This window comes from Phaethon lepturus, unplaced genomic scaffold (genome assembly GCF_000687285.1).
Source record: "Phaethon lepturus isolate BGI_N335 unplaced genomic scaffold, ASM68728v1 scaffold21774, whole genome shotgun sequence".
NCBI lineage: Eukaryota > Metazoa > Chordata > Aves > Phaethontiformes > Phaethontidae > Phaethon > Phaethon lepturus.
The window spans coordinates 106-13,523 of NW_010535759.1; the positions used below are offsets into that span (position 1 = coordinate 106).

Sequence of the window (13,418 nt, forward strand, 5' to 3'; positions counted from 1 at the left end):
TGAACCTCATGAGGTTTACATGGGCTCACCTCACAAGATCATTTATCTTGTGGGTTTAGTATCATTTACAAAAACACTATTGAGGCATTTGAAACTACCAGTGTCCTCTCCTTTTATTCCCTCCTTATTGCTATCAAACCACTACAGGAACCAGAAAACTACCAAATGGCCACTGCTCATAGGCATAGACAGAAGAGGTTTTTTTCCAACTGTAAATTGAAGCAGCTATTTTTATAAGAGCATTACTTCACACTTCAAGGCACGAAGGAGTTTTAGCATAGGTCAAAGCTTTCTGTGAGTTTTAGAGGACCGCATATCTGTGTCCTGACAGACTTGCTGAAGTGTTGTAATGCAGTTTGGATTATAGGTATTTGTTACTAAGGTCAAGACAGAGTTTTCCCAAGGAAGTTTGCATTAACTCTTCATAGCAGCTATCCAAAGAAAAATCCACTTTGGTTTGTCTTACAATTCAGGAAGACAAGAACTATTAACTCTAGCATCATGCAGAGGTGAAGGCATGACTGTGTATTAACTACCATAAGTCAGCTTTTCACGTGTAGCAGATCTCTTTCCATATAACCACAGTAAGTGGAGAAGAGGGAAATTAACAAAAACTCCTCTAAGATATAACTTCGTTTTATACACATCCAATGTCAATTCTTTAAAAGTCATTGATTCAGAAGCATGTACAGAAATATGCACTTGAATTTGCAGATCCTGAGATGTTGTCTTGGAAAGCTGAATTCCTCATTTATTTTCTAATTTAATGATTCTAGTGGTGCTTCACTAATGAGTGAAGTAAGGAGCTACCGCAATATCCTTGGACTCATACAGAAGGAGCAAATGCTGAAAGTGTGTGTTGCACTTCCGAACTACTTTTGTTTTACAGGACAGGAATCACTATAAACTTACCTGAGTCCTGTTCAAGTAATTCCAGTCTGCCACAGCAACAGGCTACAGGAATTCAAGTGCCATGACCAGCCGTATCCATTTATCTGGATTCTTGCTGCTTCAGTATCAGTGTAGATCGACCTTCACAGCTGGGTCTGTCACAAAGACTCTCTTACAAGAGTCCCCCTGCAGCAGGCACAATTTCAGCTTGTATCCGCTACCTGACAGGACACGTGTCATTTAGGCAGCTTAGTAAAAAGCTGCTGAAACCTAATGGCCTCCATCCTTCCTGTCCTCTTTGGTACCCGCTGTAAACCACAGCCTGGTTGTGGCTCTAGGCATGGAGGAATAGCGGGGAAGCAACTGTTTCTCACGCAGGGTGTCTGGGTCTTCAGAGGCTTTTTAGGAAGTAAGATTTCTCTAGAGCGGCGTCAAAGAAACCCTCTGGTATTACACAATAACGTGTATGATCACCTGCTAACAAAACCTGCCACCTGCTATTTCATTGGGTTTCTCCTTTAACTGTGATGGACGACGTTCTTAAACACACTCAGAAAGATGTGTGATGTTTCTTTTCAGACCTGCTGCAAAACCAAAGTCAAGACAGTGCTCTGGGGAAGTTCCTACATGACAAATTTGTACAGAAGAGTTAGGTCTGGAAGCAAATACTCATTCTGAAATTGGAGGCCTTTTCGACAGTGTAACTCCAATGTCCTTACAAAGTGAACCCCTTCCCAAAGCACAACAGAATTTTCATAGAAGTAAATTCTCATCTGTAATTCATTTAATAGCTTAATTTATTAAACACATTATGTAAAATCTACATTGTTGTTTCAGTTTTCATGTTTACACACAGGAGGATTTTTATTTTTAACCATGATGTGACAAGAGCTTCCCATCGCCTACCCTTCTATGGGAGATACAAACATTAAACACTACAAGAATTCCTGGCTCATTTAACTCTCTTTTCATTGCCTTCCCTTTATTTCCCTTCAGGCCTGGCACAAACAAACAGGCTTGTATTCCAAAAGTAATTTTTGAGCGGTTCCAAGGGAAAGTCTGCTGATACAAACTCCTGGAAACAGGGAGAACTCCTAGAGAGGTCTACAATTCTTCATTTGACAAGAAGTTCTTTCATGAAAGGTCAATCTTTTTTGGATACTGACTTGCAAAAATAACCGGAGTGCCACCACTTAAAAAGTGCTGATGCACATGGTGCCATTTGTGAGAATTCAGGTACTTGTGGGATTTGTATTAGCGCTAGGTAGAGGTATTGTGACAAATCCTCAAATGATGCAGTTCCACCCCACTTTTCAGCTGCTGGCACTGTACAAAGGGAAAAAGAGGTATTGGCTACTTTTTTTTTTTTTTTAAAAAGGGAAAAAGAGGTATTGGCTTCTTTTTTTTTTTTTTTTTTTAAAGCAACAGAGCTACTCAAACTACCTGCAAACTACAGTTAATGTACATGTAAGTTTGTCATGCATCAAGAGCCAAATTTTAACAGTATGTGAAAGGCCATTATGTATGTATTTAGCTGGATCCCTGAACTTTGACAGTTATCCTATCCATACACAGAGGTCAGATTGTACCTTTACTCTGACAGCATTACCACACCATACCACATACTGTATACCTGCATTATCCTAAGATACAACTCTCCTCAGTACTTAAACATTACCCTTTATTATACATCAACTAATTTATATTTGTGGGTTTTTTTGTTCTTTTTTTTAATTATTATTATTACAGATAAAATGTTAGAATTATATACCCATTCTTCATGGTATTCAAATAAATCTAGACTCCAGATTTTTACAAGGAGGATGGAATGTCCAGCTGTTTGTCCACTCTAACAGCTCTTGCAGTTCCTAGTCAAATGATATGGCACATCCTGTGAAATGAAACTAGCCACAAAAAAAGAAAATTTCAAAACACATTAAAAATGTACACACACTGAAAGTAATTTATATTGACAAATAAGGAATGTTGTTTATTAAGGCTGTGCTTCAGAAAGAGGATGTTTAGGGTTAAGTAGCCTTCATAAAGGCACAGAATGGGAAGAGGTAAGCACAGCTGTCTGTAGAAGAGAAGTTATGTACAACCACTAGTGAGGTGTGCATGCACGCAAACACAATTTAAAACTGCACAGCTGGTCTTTGTAACAAAACTGAACATAGTCAAAAGGAAATACTGTGACTTTTTGATGGCCACAGTTTTACTTCATTATTAATAACATGGCAGATATTTCCAAACAGAAAATTCACCATTTGAATAAATGAAATATTTTAAACAAAGTGCTTCACAGATCTGAACCCTGCATGGCTGTGCTGTCTGGTCTAGAAGCATTTTGTAGACATCATAGGAGCATTTCACACAAAACTGAAAATGTCATTCAGGTGAATAAGAAACAGGACATTTCCACAGACATTTCTAACGTTTTTACACTTTCAAGTAGTTGAGTTCTTACGGCCACTGGGTTTTGTAACAAATGTGTGCTACAGCAGTACGGATTCGTGGATTCCTTTAGCAGCAAAGGCCCACTTCAAAGGGCACGTGGTCTTTTCGGGTTGATCTGTTTACTGGCCTGTTCCTCCTCCTGTAGAGCTGCCCGGAAAGATTTCACTTTATCTTTAATGAAAAAGAGAGAATGAGTACTGATGTGCCTGTGCTCAACACAGATCTTGAAACTGAGCCCTGAGGCTCCACATCCCAGCCCTAACGCACAATAAAGAACATTCCTCCACAAAAATAGCTGACACTAAAAACTACAAAAGGATTGAGATAAGCTTAAACTCCATACTCAATACTCACCATACAAGCAAGTTGCTTAGCAACTTAGTCCCTTCTTAGATGCTATATGCCTGTCTCTAGGCAGGACGGGTTTGGGAACCGCACAATTGCGTTCCAGAATGTAAATTGTCCACACTTAAAATTCTGCTTCTAACATACAGAGTGTAGGGACATACACACCACATAAAACCTTTTCCTTCCCAGTACCTTCCAAACCATCCTCAGAGGCACGCAAAATTGTATTAAGTGTACAGTCACTTCTGTACATTCTAAAGCCCAGAAGTAAATTCTGCTCCTCCTTGCTTTTTTATTAATGTGAAAAGCGTTTGTGATTAATTTTTGGAAGTCGTTCACCATAAATAGATAAATGTGTCACTCATTTGTTTCGTCATAACTATAACAAGAATGGGAGAAACCTGAGAAAGGAAGTGTGGCATCCTTTCATATTTCTGTTCCCGTCCCACTCCATTCCCCAGTAATATGCCCATATAGGAAGAAGGAAACCAAAATGACAGCAGAAAGATGTCAGTCCCAGAGTGACAGGAATAAAAGCTGAAATATGCAGTGACCTTATGTGCCATGAGCAGAACTCAGAAGACACTGGGAGAAAGAATTTTTGACTTAACTGTTCTTCCCTGCTATAAAGCTACACATGTATCATGCCGCCTTGTAAAGATGCAAGGATCTCTTAGGCAGACTTTACCTCCAGTACCTTGTTTCAAAAGCAGTATCTAGTAAGTTTCCAAAGAACAGGGAGTCATCTAAACTGTTTTTTCACTGCTGGTACCTCAAATTGTCTTCTTCTGAAGAGGAAGCCATCATCCATAAAAAGCAAAGTACCTCCAATTCTTTGCTAAATTATGCTGGTGCCAATGCACGCAAGCAGACCACATCTGATTTGCTTTATGTAGTCTTCTAACTTACAGCAGATACTCAGACTGAGTAAGAAGTAAGATTTTGTCTTATAAAGAGTTTTGTAACACAGATCAAAAAAACCCCACCCTTACCCCTCAGCCCCCAACCCCACCCTTGAATTTTTACCAGTACCGCATGTCTCCTGGAGTCCAAATAGTTACAGAAACTAAATGAAAAATTCATCTCCATGAGATACCAAGCTGACAGACCAATTAAGAAGACAAGTGGAAGAGTCCATTTTCGGCACTAAGAATTATCTGCAGTTTGTTTTTCAACAAAGAGAGGCTGAAAAAATTCAGACGGAAAGGCTGCTGAAGAAAAAAGTAAGCTAACCAAGCTACTTAGAGCTCGATGTCACTCTTAAGCACAGTCTTAAAAATGACAGTAGACTCCCTGCTACACTACAGAATGCAACAAAGGAGGAACTGGGAGTTCCTACTACTTTTTTCATTGCATTGCCTCCTTTTTTCATACAGTTTGCTTGGATTTTCTTTTTCCTTCCTTCATTGTTTTGGAACAAAGGAAAAGAAAAGGAAACTTGCAGGATCGAGTTTATACTTCCTGGAAGTAAAGCAGAGATTTTTCTTTTGAACTAGGATGAACTGAACACAGATGTGAACTTGTTCTTAGATAGCAGAATAAATGTTCCTTCAACAGGACACTGAAGGGTAGCATGAGGGGTAAAAAGACCCTAAAACACAACCACACTGTTTTTTTTTTCTCCTCATAATTACTGCAAGTCTCCATGGCATATAAAAACACAAAATGCATACAAAAGTGATTAAAAGCAAGCTACCTCTAAGTTCGGTCAGAATATCAATTTTTTGCTCTAGAATTGCTTCAAGTTGGGTAGCATAAGAATCCACATCATAGTCTACTTCTTCTGTCATCTCAAGAAGAGCTTTTTCATCTTCCAGCCATCTAATAGATTCCTAGATAAAAGTTAAGAAAAACCACAACTAAATATGTGACATTTCAAATGAGTTTCAAGAGAAAGTGCTGAATTAGACCTTTTCTCAAGATGACTGCACTGTTACTGTCTAGTCAACCTCAATATAACAGATTTCAATCCTAAAATTAGACATCCAGCAAAATTGTATGTTTTCTACATTGTTTCTTAATTCCAGTGGTCCTACCAGCGACAGGTAAACCCCAGCCACCCCAGTTCTCTTCAAAGTCAGAACATTAGGTGGTTGTGATGCTAAGAAACTCAAAGAACAGAACTTTATGTTATGGTTATGTCCCCTTAGGCAGGTATCAAACTTTGAAGTCAGGCTTCAGTTTTAATATGGGCTTGTTGCCACTAACTGTAATCATAGTGTCATTACTACAGTCAAGGAGCCAAGATAATTCTGTCCATAATCAAAACCAGTTTTTGAGAGAAGCTGTATAAAGGAAGAGCTCTTTTAAGCTCACTATTGCATAAGCTAACTCCCCAGATACATAAGAGTACAGTAGAGGTTGGTTAAAGCAGCTTTTAGGCAACTTTGCACTCCGAATATTACAAAAAAAGAGGGGGAAAAAAGTAAGTCTTGCAGCAAAGAAAAATGCAACCAGGAGTTTAAGCCTTAGAGAACCATGCAAACCTATGATCAGGAGAACTGATGCCATTGGAAATGCTTTGATTTAAAAAAAGAAAGCATCTGCCAGTTCTAGGCATGCTGGGCCTGAAGTACTAAAATGAAGTCTTTCCCTCTGTGCCCAGTAGCCCAAGCAATCTTGAAAGCAAGTCCAAACCCCACATATGTTTTTTGGCTTTCAGGACAGATGGAGATCACACTGGGATAGGATTCATCTCATCTAATGTAAGCTCAGACATCCAAGACACAAAGGCAGACCAATACCTCTAAAGCACAATTCATTCTGTCCATCTATTTTAGACATTTTTGTTAGGAAAGGATGTTTTGTATCAGCAGCTTCCAGGAGAAACCTGACAGAAGACAACTTCTGCCTGGTACAGCCGGTAGACTTTGTATTGGTGCAGCCCATCTCCACCCAGGGCATAAACTAACAAGCCATGCTGCGAACGAAGGGAGCTGAGGCTCAAACACATTTCCTTCCAGTGACTGCTGGGAGGAGCAGTAAACTCCAGCAGGAGTGACACAGAGGCAGTGACATCTTAAACTAATGCAGCTTATTTCTCCAGAAGTCACAAGCATTAGGACACAGCTACGACATATGGCATATGACTTTCAGTCTTCTGCATGTTTTACTTTTGGGCTAAAATTTCATAATAACTAAATCTCTACATCTGTTGTAAAATGTGTTATTTAGCATCCTACTGTATTTTTACGGTATTATGAGCACACATCAATGTTCCACTAAGTTAGATATTTAAATCGAGGAGATGTGTGCATTCCCTACAGGTTTAATGCTCTGCTCTTGCAGCAGATGTGCCAAACAGACAGCCTCCTAAACACTCTAAGGTTATGAACAGAAGCAACTCACGTTTCCTTCTGAAAACTAGTAACTCATGCTTATTGCTACAATTTACTTTGTGAATGTAAAAGGCTCCACGGTGCTGACCAGCATTACACTGCCTGGGTAGTATTCCTTCCAAAGACCCCGGCTAATGGCAAATGAAAACCTTTATGCATCTGTGAAAAGGAAGCCAACAGGCAGTTAGAAATACATGTCTCTCACATCTGTCTCAGTATCTCAGAGGAAGATGTGACAAAAGGACACTCAGATGAGATACTTGGAAGGACTACTGCAGTATCTTAGAGGGAGATAATCAAAACAGAAACGGTGCTGATACAGATGTTACTATTAATTGCCAGCTCTGGCATAGGAATATTGGCATAGACTAGACAATGAAATTGGAAATGTCAAGACCAATCCGAATAAACCCCCTGCAACTAGAAAAAAAACCACAGTCACTAATGCTGGACAAGGACTCCCAACAGAAAAATACAGTGAATAGTAAAAATAGTAAAAAGAAAACAACTTTTCTTATGATGATAACAGTCTATTTAGGAATGTTTGCTAAGAAGAAAAGGAAAATTTTACTAAATTTCTGGGATGATATAGAAATATGTTTCTCTTTCGTCATGGGGACAAAGATTAGTGGTTATGGGATCTGTCACTATTTGTTTGCTACAATGAGTTTAGCATAATAAAACAATTTAGAAATCTGACAGCAGAGGAATGACCAGATGCGATCATACATCTTCAAAAGTATGCACTTTCACTGCTTTCACTGTGAAAACCTGAATTCCTGGATTAGGATAAAAACAAAGTAGAGCTCAATCTTTTACCTGGAAGACAGCCCTGTGGTCTTCTACGACTTGCTCTTCCATTTCTACCATTTGTGACACAGCTTCATGGAAAGTAAACAACTGCGGAGAAACTTCCTCTTCCTAAAAACAATAGTTAAGCTTGTTAGTCTGGAAAGAACTGTGGCTATAGGAAATATGTTGAAAGGGATCCATTTCATCACAGAACACAAAAAGAAATATGCAGAGGCAGAACTGTCAAAAATAGAATTTCGTTTTTCTAAACAAGAAAACCTCCAGGAATGAGTGGAGAGGGCAATAAATTCAAAGTGTTCACTGAGTCAAATTTAATTCATATTCACTAAAAATTTCCAGCCACTAATCCTAGTGAATACCGGAAAACAGAATATTCCACATTAAAAAAGCAAGTTAAAATAGTGGGAAGAGGAATACACAAGACAAGAATGCTAATTTCTAGTAGGTTTTAAAGCCTAGAGAAAAATCCGGTTTTCTGTCAGGGCTTTTTGTTATGCGTATCAAAACAGACAGACAACAATTTAAAAAGAAAAAAAAAAGAGAGAACAGCAATACAATATTCAATACATATCAGAAATCAAAATTAAATTCATCCTTTGAAAAAAAAGAGAATAAATGTTACGTGAGAAATTTAAAATGTACAGTGATCGATACATTAGAAAATGCACAACGTGGATTTACAAACTGGGGCAAACGGCTTCTTTAGAAACGAATAGTTAACAATAAAAGGGGAAGGCACTGGGTAGGGTGTAATCAATGTTTTAGCAAGACAGTACAGTTTCTTACACAACGCCTTTGAAAACTTTCTAAAAACATATTGTAAAGCTTAATTTAATTCCACATGAACAATGAAAAAGTATGATACGAAAGGATATCTGGCTGGAAGGACTGTCTAGTGGGAAGCTCTAGGAATCACCAGCATGTTCTTATAACATAGAGTCCTGGAAGAAGAGGCAGTTACTAAAATGAGAAATACAGCAGACACCGTGAAGAGGTGTCTGAGAAGGCAGAGTCTCTTGTAAAAAACAAGCTAGCGTAGTACTGATTTTTTTTTTCTATCTTTCATCAGCATTTTCACAAACCAGCAATGAGGGGGAAATGCCCTTTAGAAGATGCCTCTCAGCTCCCCACTCCTGCACCCCAGGGAGACATGCTGGGAACATGACGTGCTGTCTCCCAAACAACGCACTGGGATTTCACCCCACGAAAATCAGGATGTCAGGAAGAGGAATGATGAGTAGCCAGATTTCTAAATGTAGAGTAAGGCAAACTCACTTGAAGTGGGTGTTGCATGCAGGGAAAATAATGCTCAAAACCACAAGAGTGTTAAATAAAACAGAGGATTGTCCCAGGATACTTCTAACTGCCTAAAAAAATATGTAGCTATACTAGAAAAAATGAAAACTAAAGAATGCCAGAGCCTAGAGCACACCCTGCCTGGACATTACAAGTCCTGGTCAACAAGGAGGATAAAGAGAAGTGAAATATTCCCCTCTCACCCTTCAAGGAATGTTTTTGGTGTTTTGGTCTTTTTTGCATGGGAATGAACATGATACTATGAAGTAAAAAGATGAAGCAGCATGCTGTATTTACTTAATGATCGTGCTAAGAGGCTGTAAGTGCACATTACTCTGAATTTGTTCTGCCTCTTTCCATGCAATGCTGTAAACCACTCACATTTTGTTCACAAAGCAGTTTGAGATCATCTCTCTGAGGAGAGCTCCCCACACCCCACTGCGTCTCCAAGTCATCGATCTGATTAGGAGCATGGTGTATAATGGGACGGATGTCTCCTGTGGCACTCGGATCGACCGTCAGCTCCTTCACCCTACGAGCAGAAAATGTTTCATTTGTAAATTAGTAACTTCCTGTGCAAGAGAGTCACAACCAAAAATAAAGTTCTACGGGTTTACGCGCAATTAATTCATTTAATAAGGATGATGATGATGTCAGCTTCACAAATCTAGTGTACTTTTGACATACAAAATGATGTCAGTCCAACTCCTAAAAAGCAGGGACCATTGAATTTCAACTACTTGCAGGTGGATTACAGTCCATCTTCTAGCAAGAGGCATTTTCTGACTGAAATCTTACTACTTATTAGCAGTTAATATGGCAAAAATCTCAAAACCCTCAACATCAACTCTTTAACAATGAGTAATATTTGGCAGAAAAGTTCATTCAGCACCCTAAACCTGACCATCTTCCTTTTTCCATGCACACAACTGTGCTTTAAAAAAGAAGTTAGTCAGTCAGTACCCCACTAGCTGTTATAACCAAATTCATCAAGAATTCTGAAGAAAATAACGATTTCCAATCAAGTACCTCTGAGAATGAATAGATCCTTTAAATAAAATAATTTCAAAGGTGAAAATACCTTAAAATGTTGGGCTCTTGCTGCATTAAAATAGGTTAAAAGATTGATAATGATTCTGTCAGAAAAAAAAGCCCATTTAAAAGCAAGTTTACGGAACAGCCACATGAAAGTCCGCAAGTTTTAGAACATATTCTTCATTTTTTTTTAAGAGGAAAATATTTTTTTCAAGTAGCACTTATTTACTACAACGAAAACTGTTTTTCATTCATCTTCAGAGTGATGAAAAGTTTTAAACATATGTATGTATGAAAATACTTTTCTTTTTGTAATTAGAGATATTCAAATTAACCTAAACACAGACTTGTCAGATTTGGTCCACTAAATGTACAAAAATGACATCACCATTTTTTTTTTTTTTAAATTTACGAAGGAAACTAGCAAGCCTGGATACAGAGTGTGGATGCTTAAGGAGGGTGAACAAAATACTGGGAAGATGGTTGCAGATCATGCAGAACCATCACCTGCCAAACAAAATAAAAACAAAGTATGTGTGACTCAAGGCAAGGGGACTAATGAAAGGTTGGTCTGTAAAGTTACATAGCCAAAAAGAAAACTTAAAAATAAAGATTCCATGTATAGAATGAAGTAGACCTGGTGATTGAAGGAGAAAAGTCGTCATACTCATAGGAAGGAGAGAGATCAGAGCGACTGCCACTACCCTGTGAGAAGGGAATGTCCGAAGGACTAATTCCAAATTCCTTTACTCTGCAGCAGCAAAATACAGCAGCAAATTAAAAGAAAATGTTCTCATAAACACAGTTAAAATGACAATTCTTTGTTTAGCATACTTCTTTAATAGTTTCACTATAAAATTATTTTTATATTAAAATACAAGTGTGCAAACATATTTAAACCTTGTGCAAGCAGAATTACAGATCACTAACAAAACTGAACGAAACCAGGGCTGCTAATTTGCAGGGGACTATAATAGCAGTGTTTTCAGAAGAGTAATTCCAGATTTCAGTTCATGCAGTTAATAACATTTGCTCTATGTTCAGTATTCCACTAAAAGGCTTCGTTTAAAATACCAAACCACTACAGCTACCAAACTTTAAATCCTATTCTGCCCCGTCTTATGCTGTCCAGCACTGAATAACTGACTGTACTATGAAAATGATAATAGTGCTAGAAAAAAATAAAATATTACACAAAACACATGAAGCAACTTTACAGTGACAGGCATTTACTCCATAACAACATACAAATTTAACAGCAAGGGGAAGAAACAGTTTCAGCATAACTATTTAGTATACTAGAAATAGGTGTTTAATTAGTTTTGCAGCATCTTTTTCTGGAGTCACTTCAGCAACACATATTCCATAAGGGGTAAAAGATCCAATGAGTCCTGATGAATGTGCAAGGTCCTTCGTTATGTGACTGTAAGCAGGGGAGTAGATGCCTCCTCCTCACCAGGACGGAAATCACACAGACTGGTCCAAGCCAGGCAGATTTGCTTCTGGCTCCCTTGATCCAGAGGGGATCACAGAGACATTGGGCCATCAAAAGGAACGGGCAGTAAGCTTTCCTAGCAGCCCTTTGTGTCCAGTTAGCAACTGGCCAGGGGTGCCCAGCCAAGCAGGAGCAGACATTGTTCTGTCCTATCTTTCACTGGAGCAAGCAGGCCACTAGATGGTAGCCTCTTCTAGCCAAACCAGGGCCTCTGATGGCCCAGAGGTCTGTTTGCCTCCTTGGTTGTTTGCAGCAAAACACGGCGGGGGGGGGGTGTGTGTGTGTGAGTGCCTCTGGGTCGCAGATCTGACTGCAGGGACACGCAGAACCTGGTCACACCATCTCCACAGACATTAGATGAAGAAGAACTGCAGCAGGGGAATGCACCTTTCACACTCACTGAAGAGAGACAAACAATTTCAGAGAGCAGCACTGGTCTCAGATCTGCTGCATCAGCCTCTGGAGGTGCTAATTCCTCTACACTGATTATAAAGTCACTGTTGGATTAACTGACTCTTTACTCAGGGTTCTTAGATATTTGCCTAAAGTTGGGAAGTATCAAGTTTCATATATACGTATAGAACAGACTGGCAACTGCATGCAATTCCACGAAGGGGATGAAAAAAATCCCCACATTGCAGAAAGGTATTTCAGCTAACACCCCAGGGCATCATCATGAATGCTGACTACCCCTAACGCACGAGATGGTGCCTCCAGAGCTGGGGCAAAATTAATAGGGGTGCCTCCCACATTCCTGGCAATCCACATTATCCATCTTTGGATAATGGCTTAAATGCATTTTCTATTTATTCTATCGCAATGGTTGTAAAAAAGTGACAATTTAAATTCATTGTGAGCCTGGATGAGTAACTTGGTTTTAAACTTACTAAGAAATGCAAGTACAATAAAATTATTCAAGTAGCTAAAATAATCATGCATCATGGAACCACAGTATTCCAAATGTCAGTGATCAACAGCCAGTATAGCTATACACAGTAACATTTTCCATACCTGTTTGCATATCTCAATGTATTTAGAGTGTTTTCACATGATGCCATCCCTGGAGAAATTGTAGCGATCTGGAGAAAACAAGCCACAGGTTAATAAATCGCTTTCTACAGATGAAGTGGCAGATGAATTCAAATTAACTTTATTTTTTTTATCTCCAGTTTCATTTGAGATCTTCTACAAATACTGTCTACTATGTACAGCTGTTCTTATACAATGACACCTCAAGGAGACAGATGTCAAGTCAAAGCTTCAATTTAAGTCAAAGCTTCAATTTAATTTTTTTAACTATACCTGGAACATTAAGGATTCATAGAAATTTCGGTCAATTTCCCCCATCTCACTGTCTTGGTAACGTAATACGTAAATGCAAAACTCAAACTGAAAAAATAGAGACTCCTCAAAAAGGGAAATATGCAACTAAGTAGAAAGTAAGTCTAATATATCCTGCAAACAATTACCAGATATTTTTTTTTATATATCTTTGTAGGCTGTTCTCCATTCCAGCAGACTGTATACTGATTTGAGAGATCTATTTTGGCCACAGTCCAAAAAACATTATATATAAGCATGTGTTTAACTATTTTCCTAATTGAAGATTTTCTTTTTCCCTCTATTAGAAGTTAGCTGTAAACAATACTCAATAGCTAACTTCTTATCAGACGTATCTGAAATCTATGTCTTTCCTTTCCCAGTGTCGTGGTTTAACCCGGCAGGTAGCCAGAAAACAACCACAC

General features: G+C 38.6%; 1 protein-coding gene across 1 annotated transcript; it reads right to left on the reverse strand.

Annotated features, from left to right (window-relative positions):
• Nucleotides 1-2,311: 2,311 nt before the first annotated feature.
• On the reverse strand, nt 2,312-13,020 carry LOC104619917 (kinesin-like protein KIF2A). The gene is made up of 7 exons (XM_010285969.1): nt 12,976-13,020; nt 12,685-12,752; nt 10,816-10,929; nt 9,525-9,675; nt 7,854-7,955; nt 5,393-5,528; nt 2,312-3,519 (listed from the first exon to the last, which is right to left on the reverse strand). The coding sequence occupies exons 1-7, from the start codon at nt 13,018-13,020 to the stop codon at nt 3,434-3,436; spliced, it is 702 nt and encodes a 233-aa protein (XP_010284271.1). The 3' UTR covers nt 2,312-3,433.
• Nucleotides 13,021-13,418: the final 398 nt, after the last annotated feature.

Coding starts and splice junctions, on each gene's coding strand:
- LOC104619917 (XM_010285969.1), bottom strand. CDS start 13,020: ATGGGGGAAATTGACCGAAATTTCTATGAATCCTTAATGTTCCAG. Junction 9,676..10,815: donor TTTTCTCCTTCAATCACCAG/GTCTACTTCATT, acceptor TTCTGCTCGTAG/GGTGAAGGAGCTGACGGTCG. Junction 7,956..9,524: donor AACTGCTTTGTGAACAAAAT/GTGAGTGGTTTA, acceptor TATTGTTTTTAG/GAAGAGGAAGTTTCTCCGCA.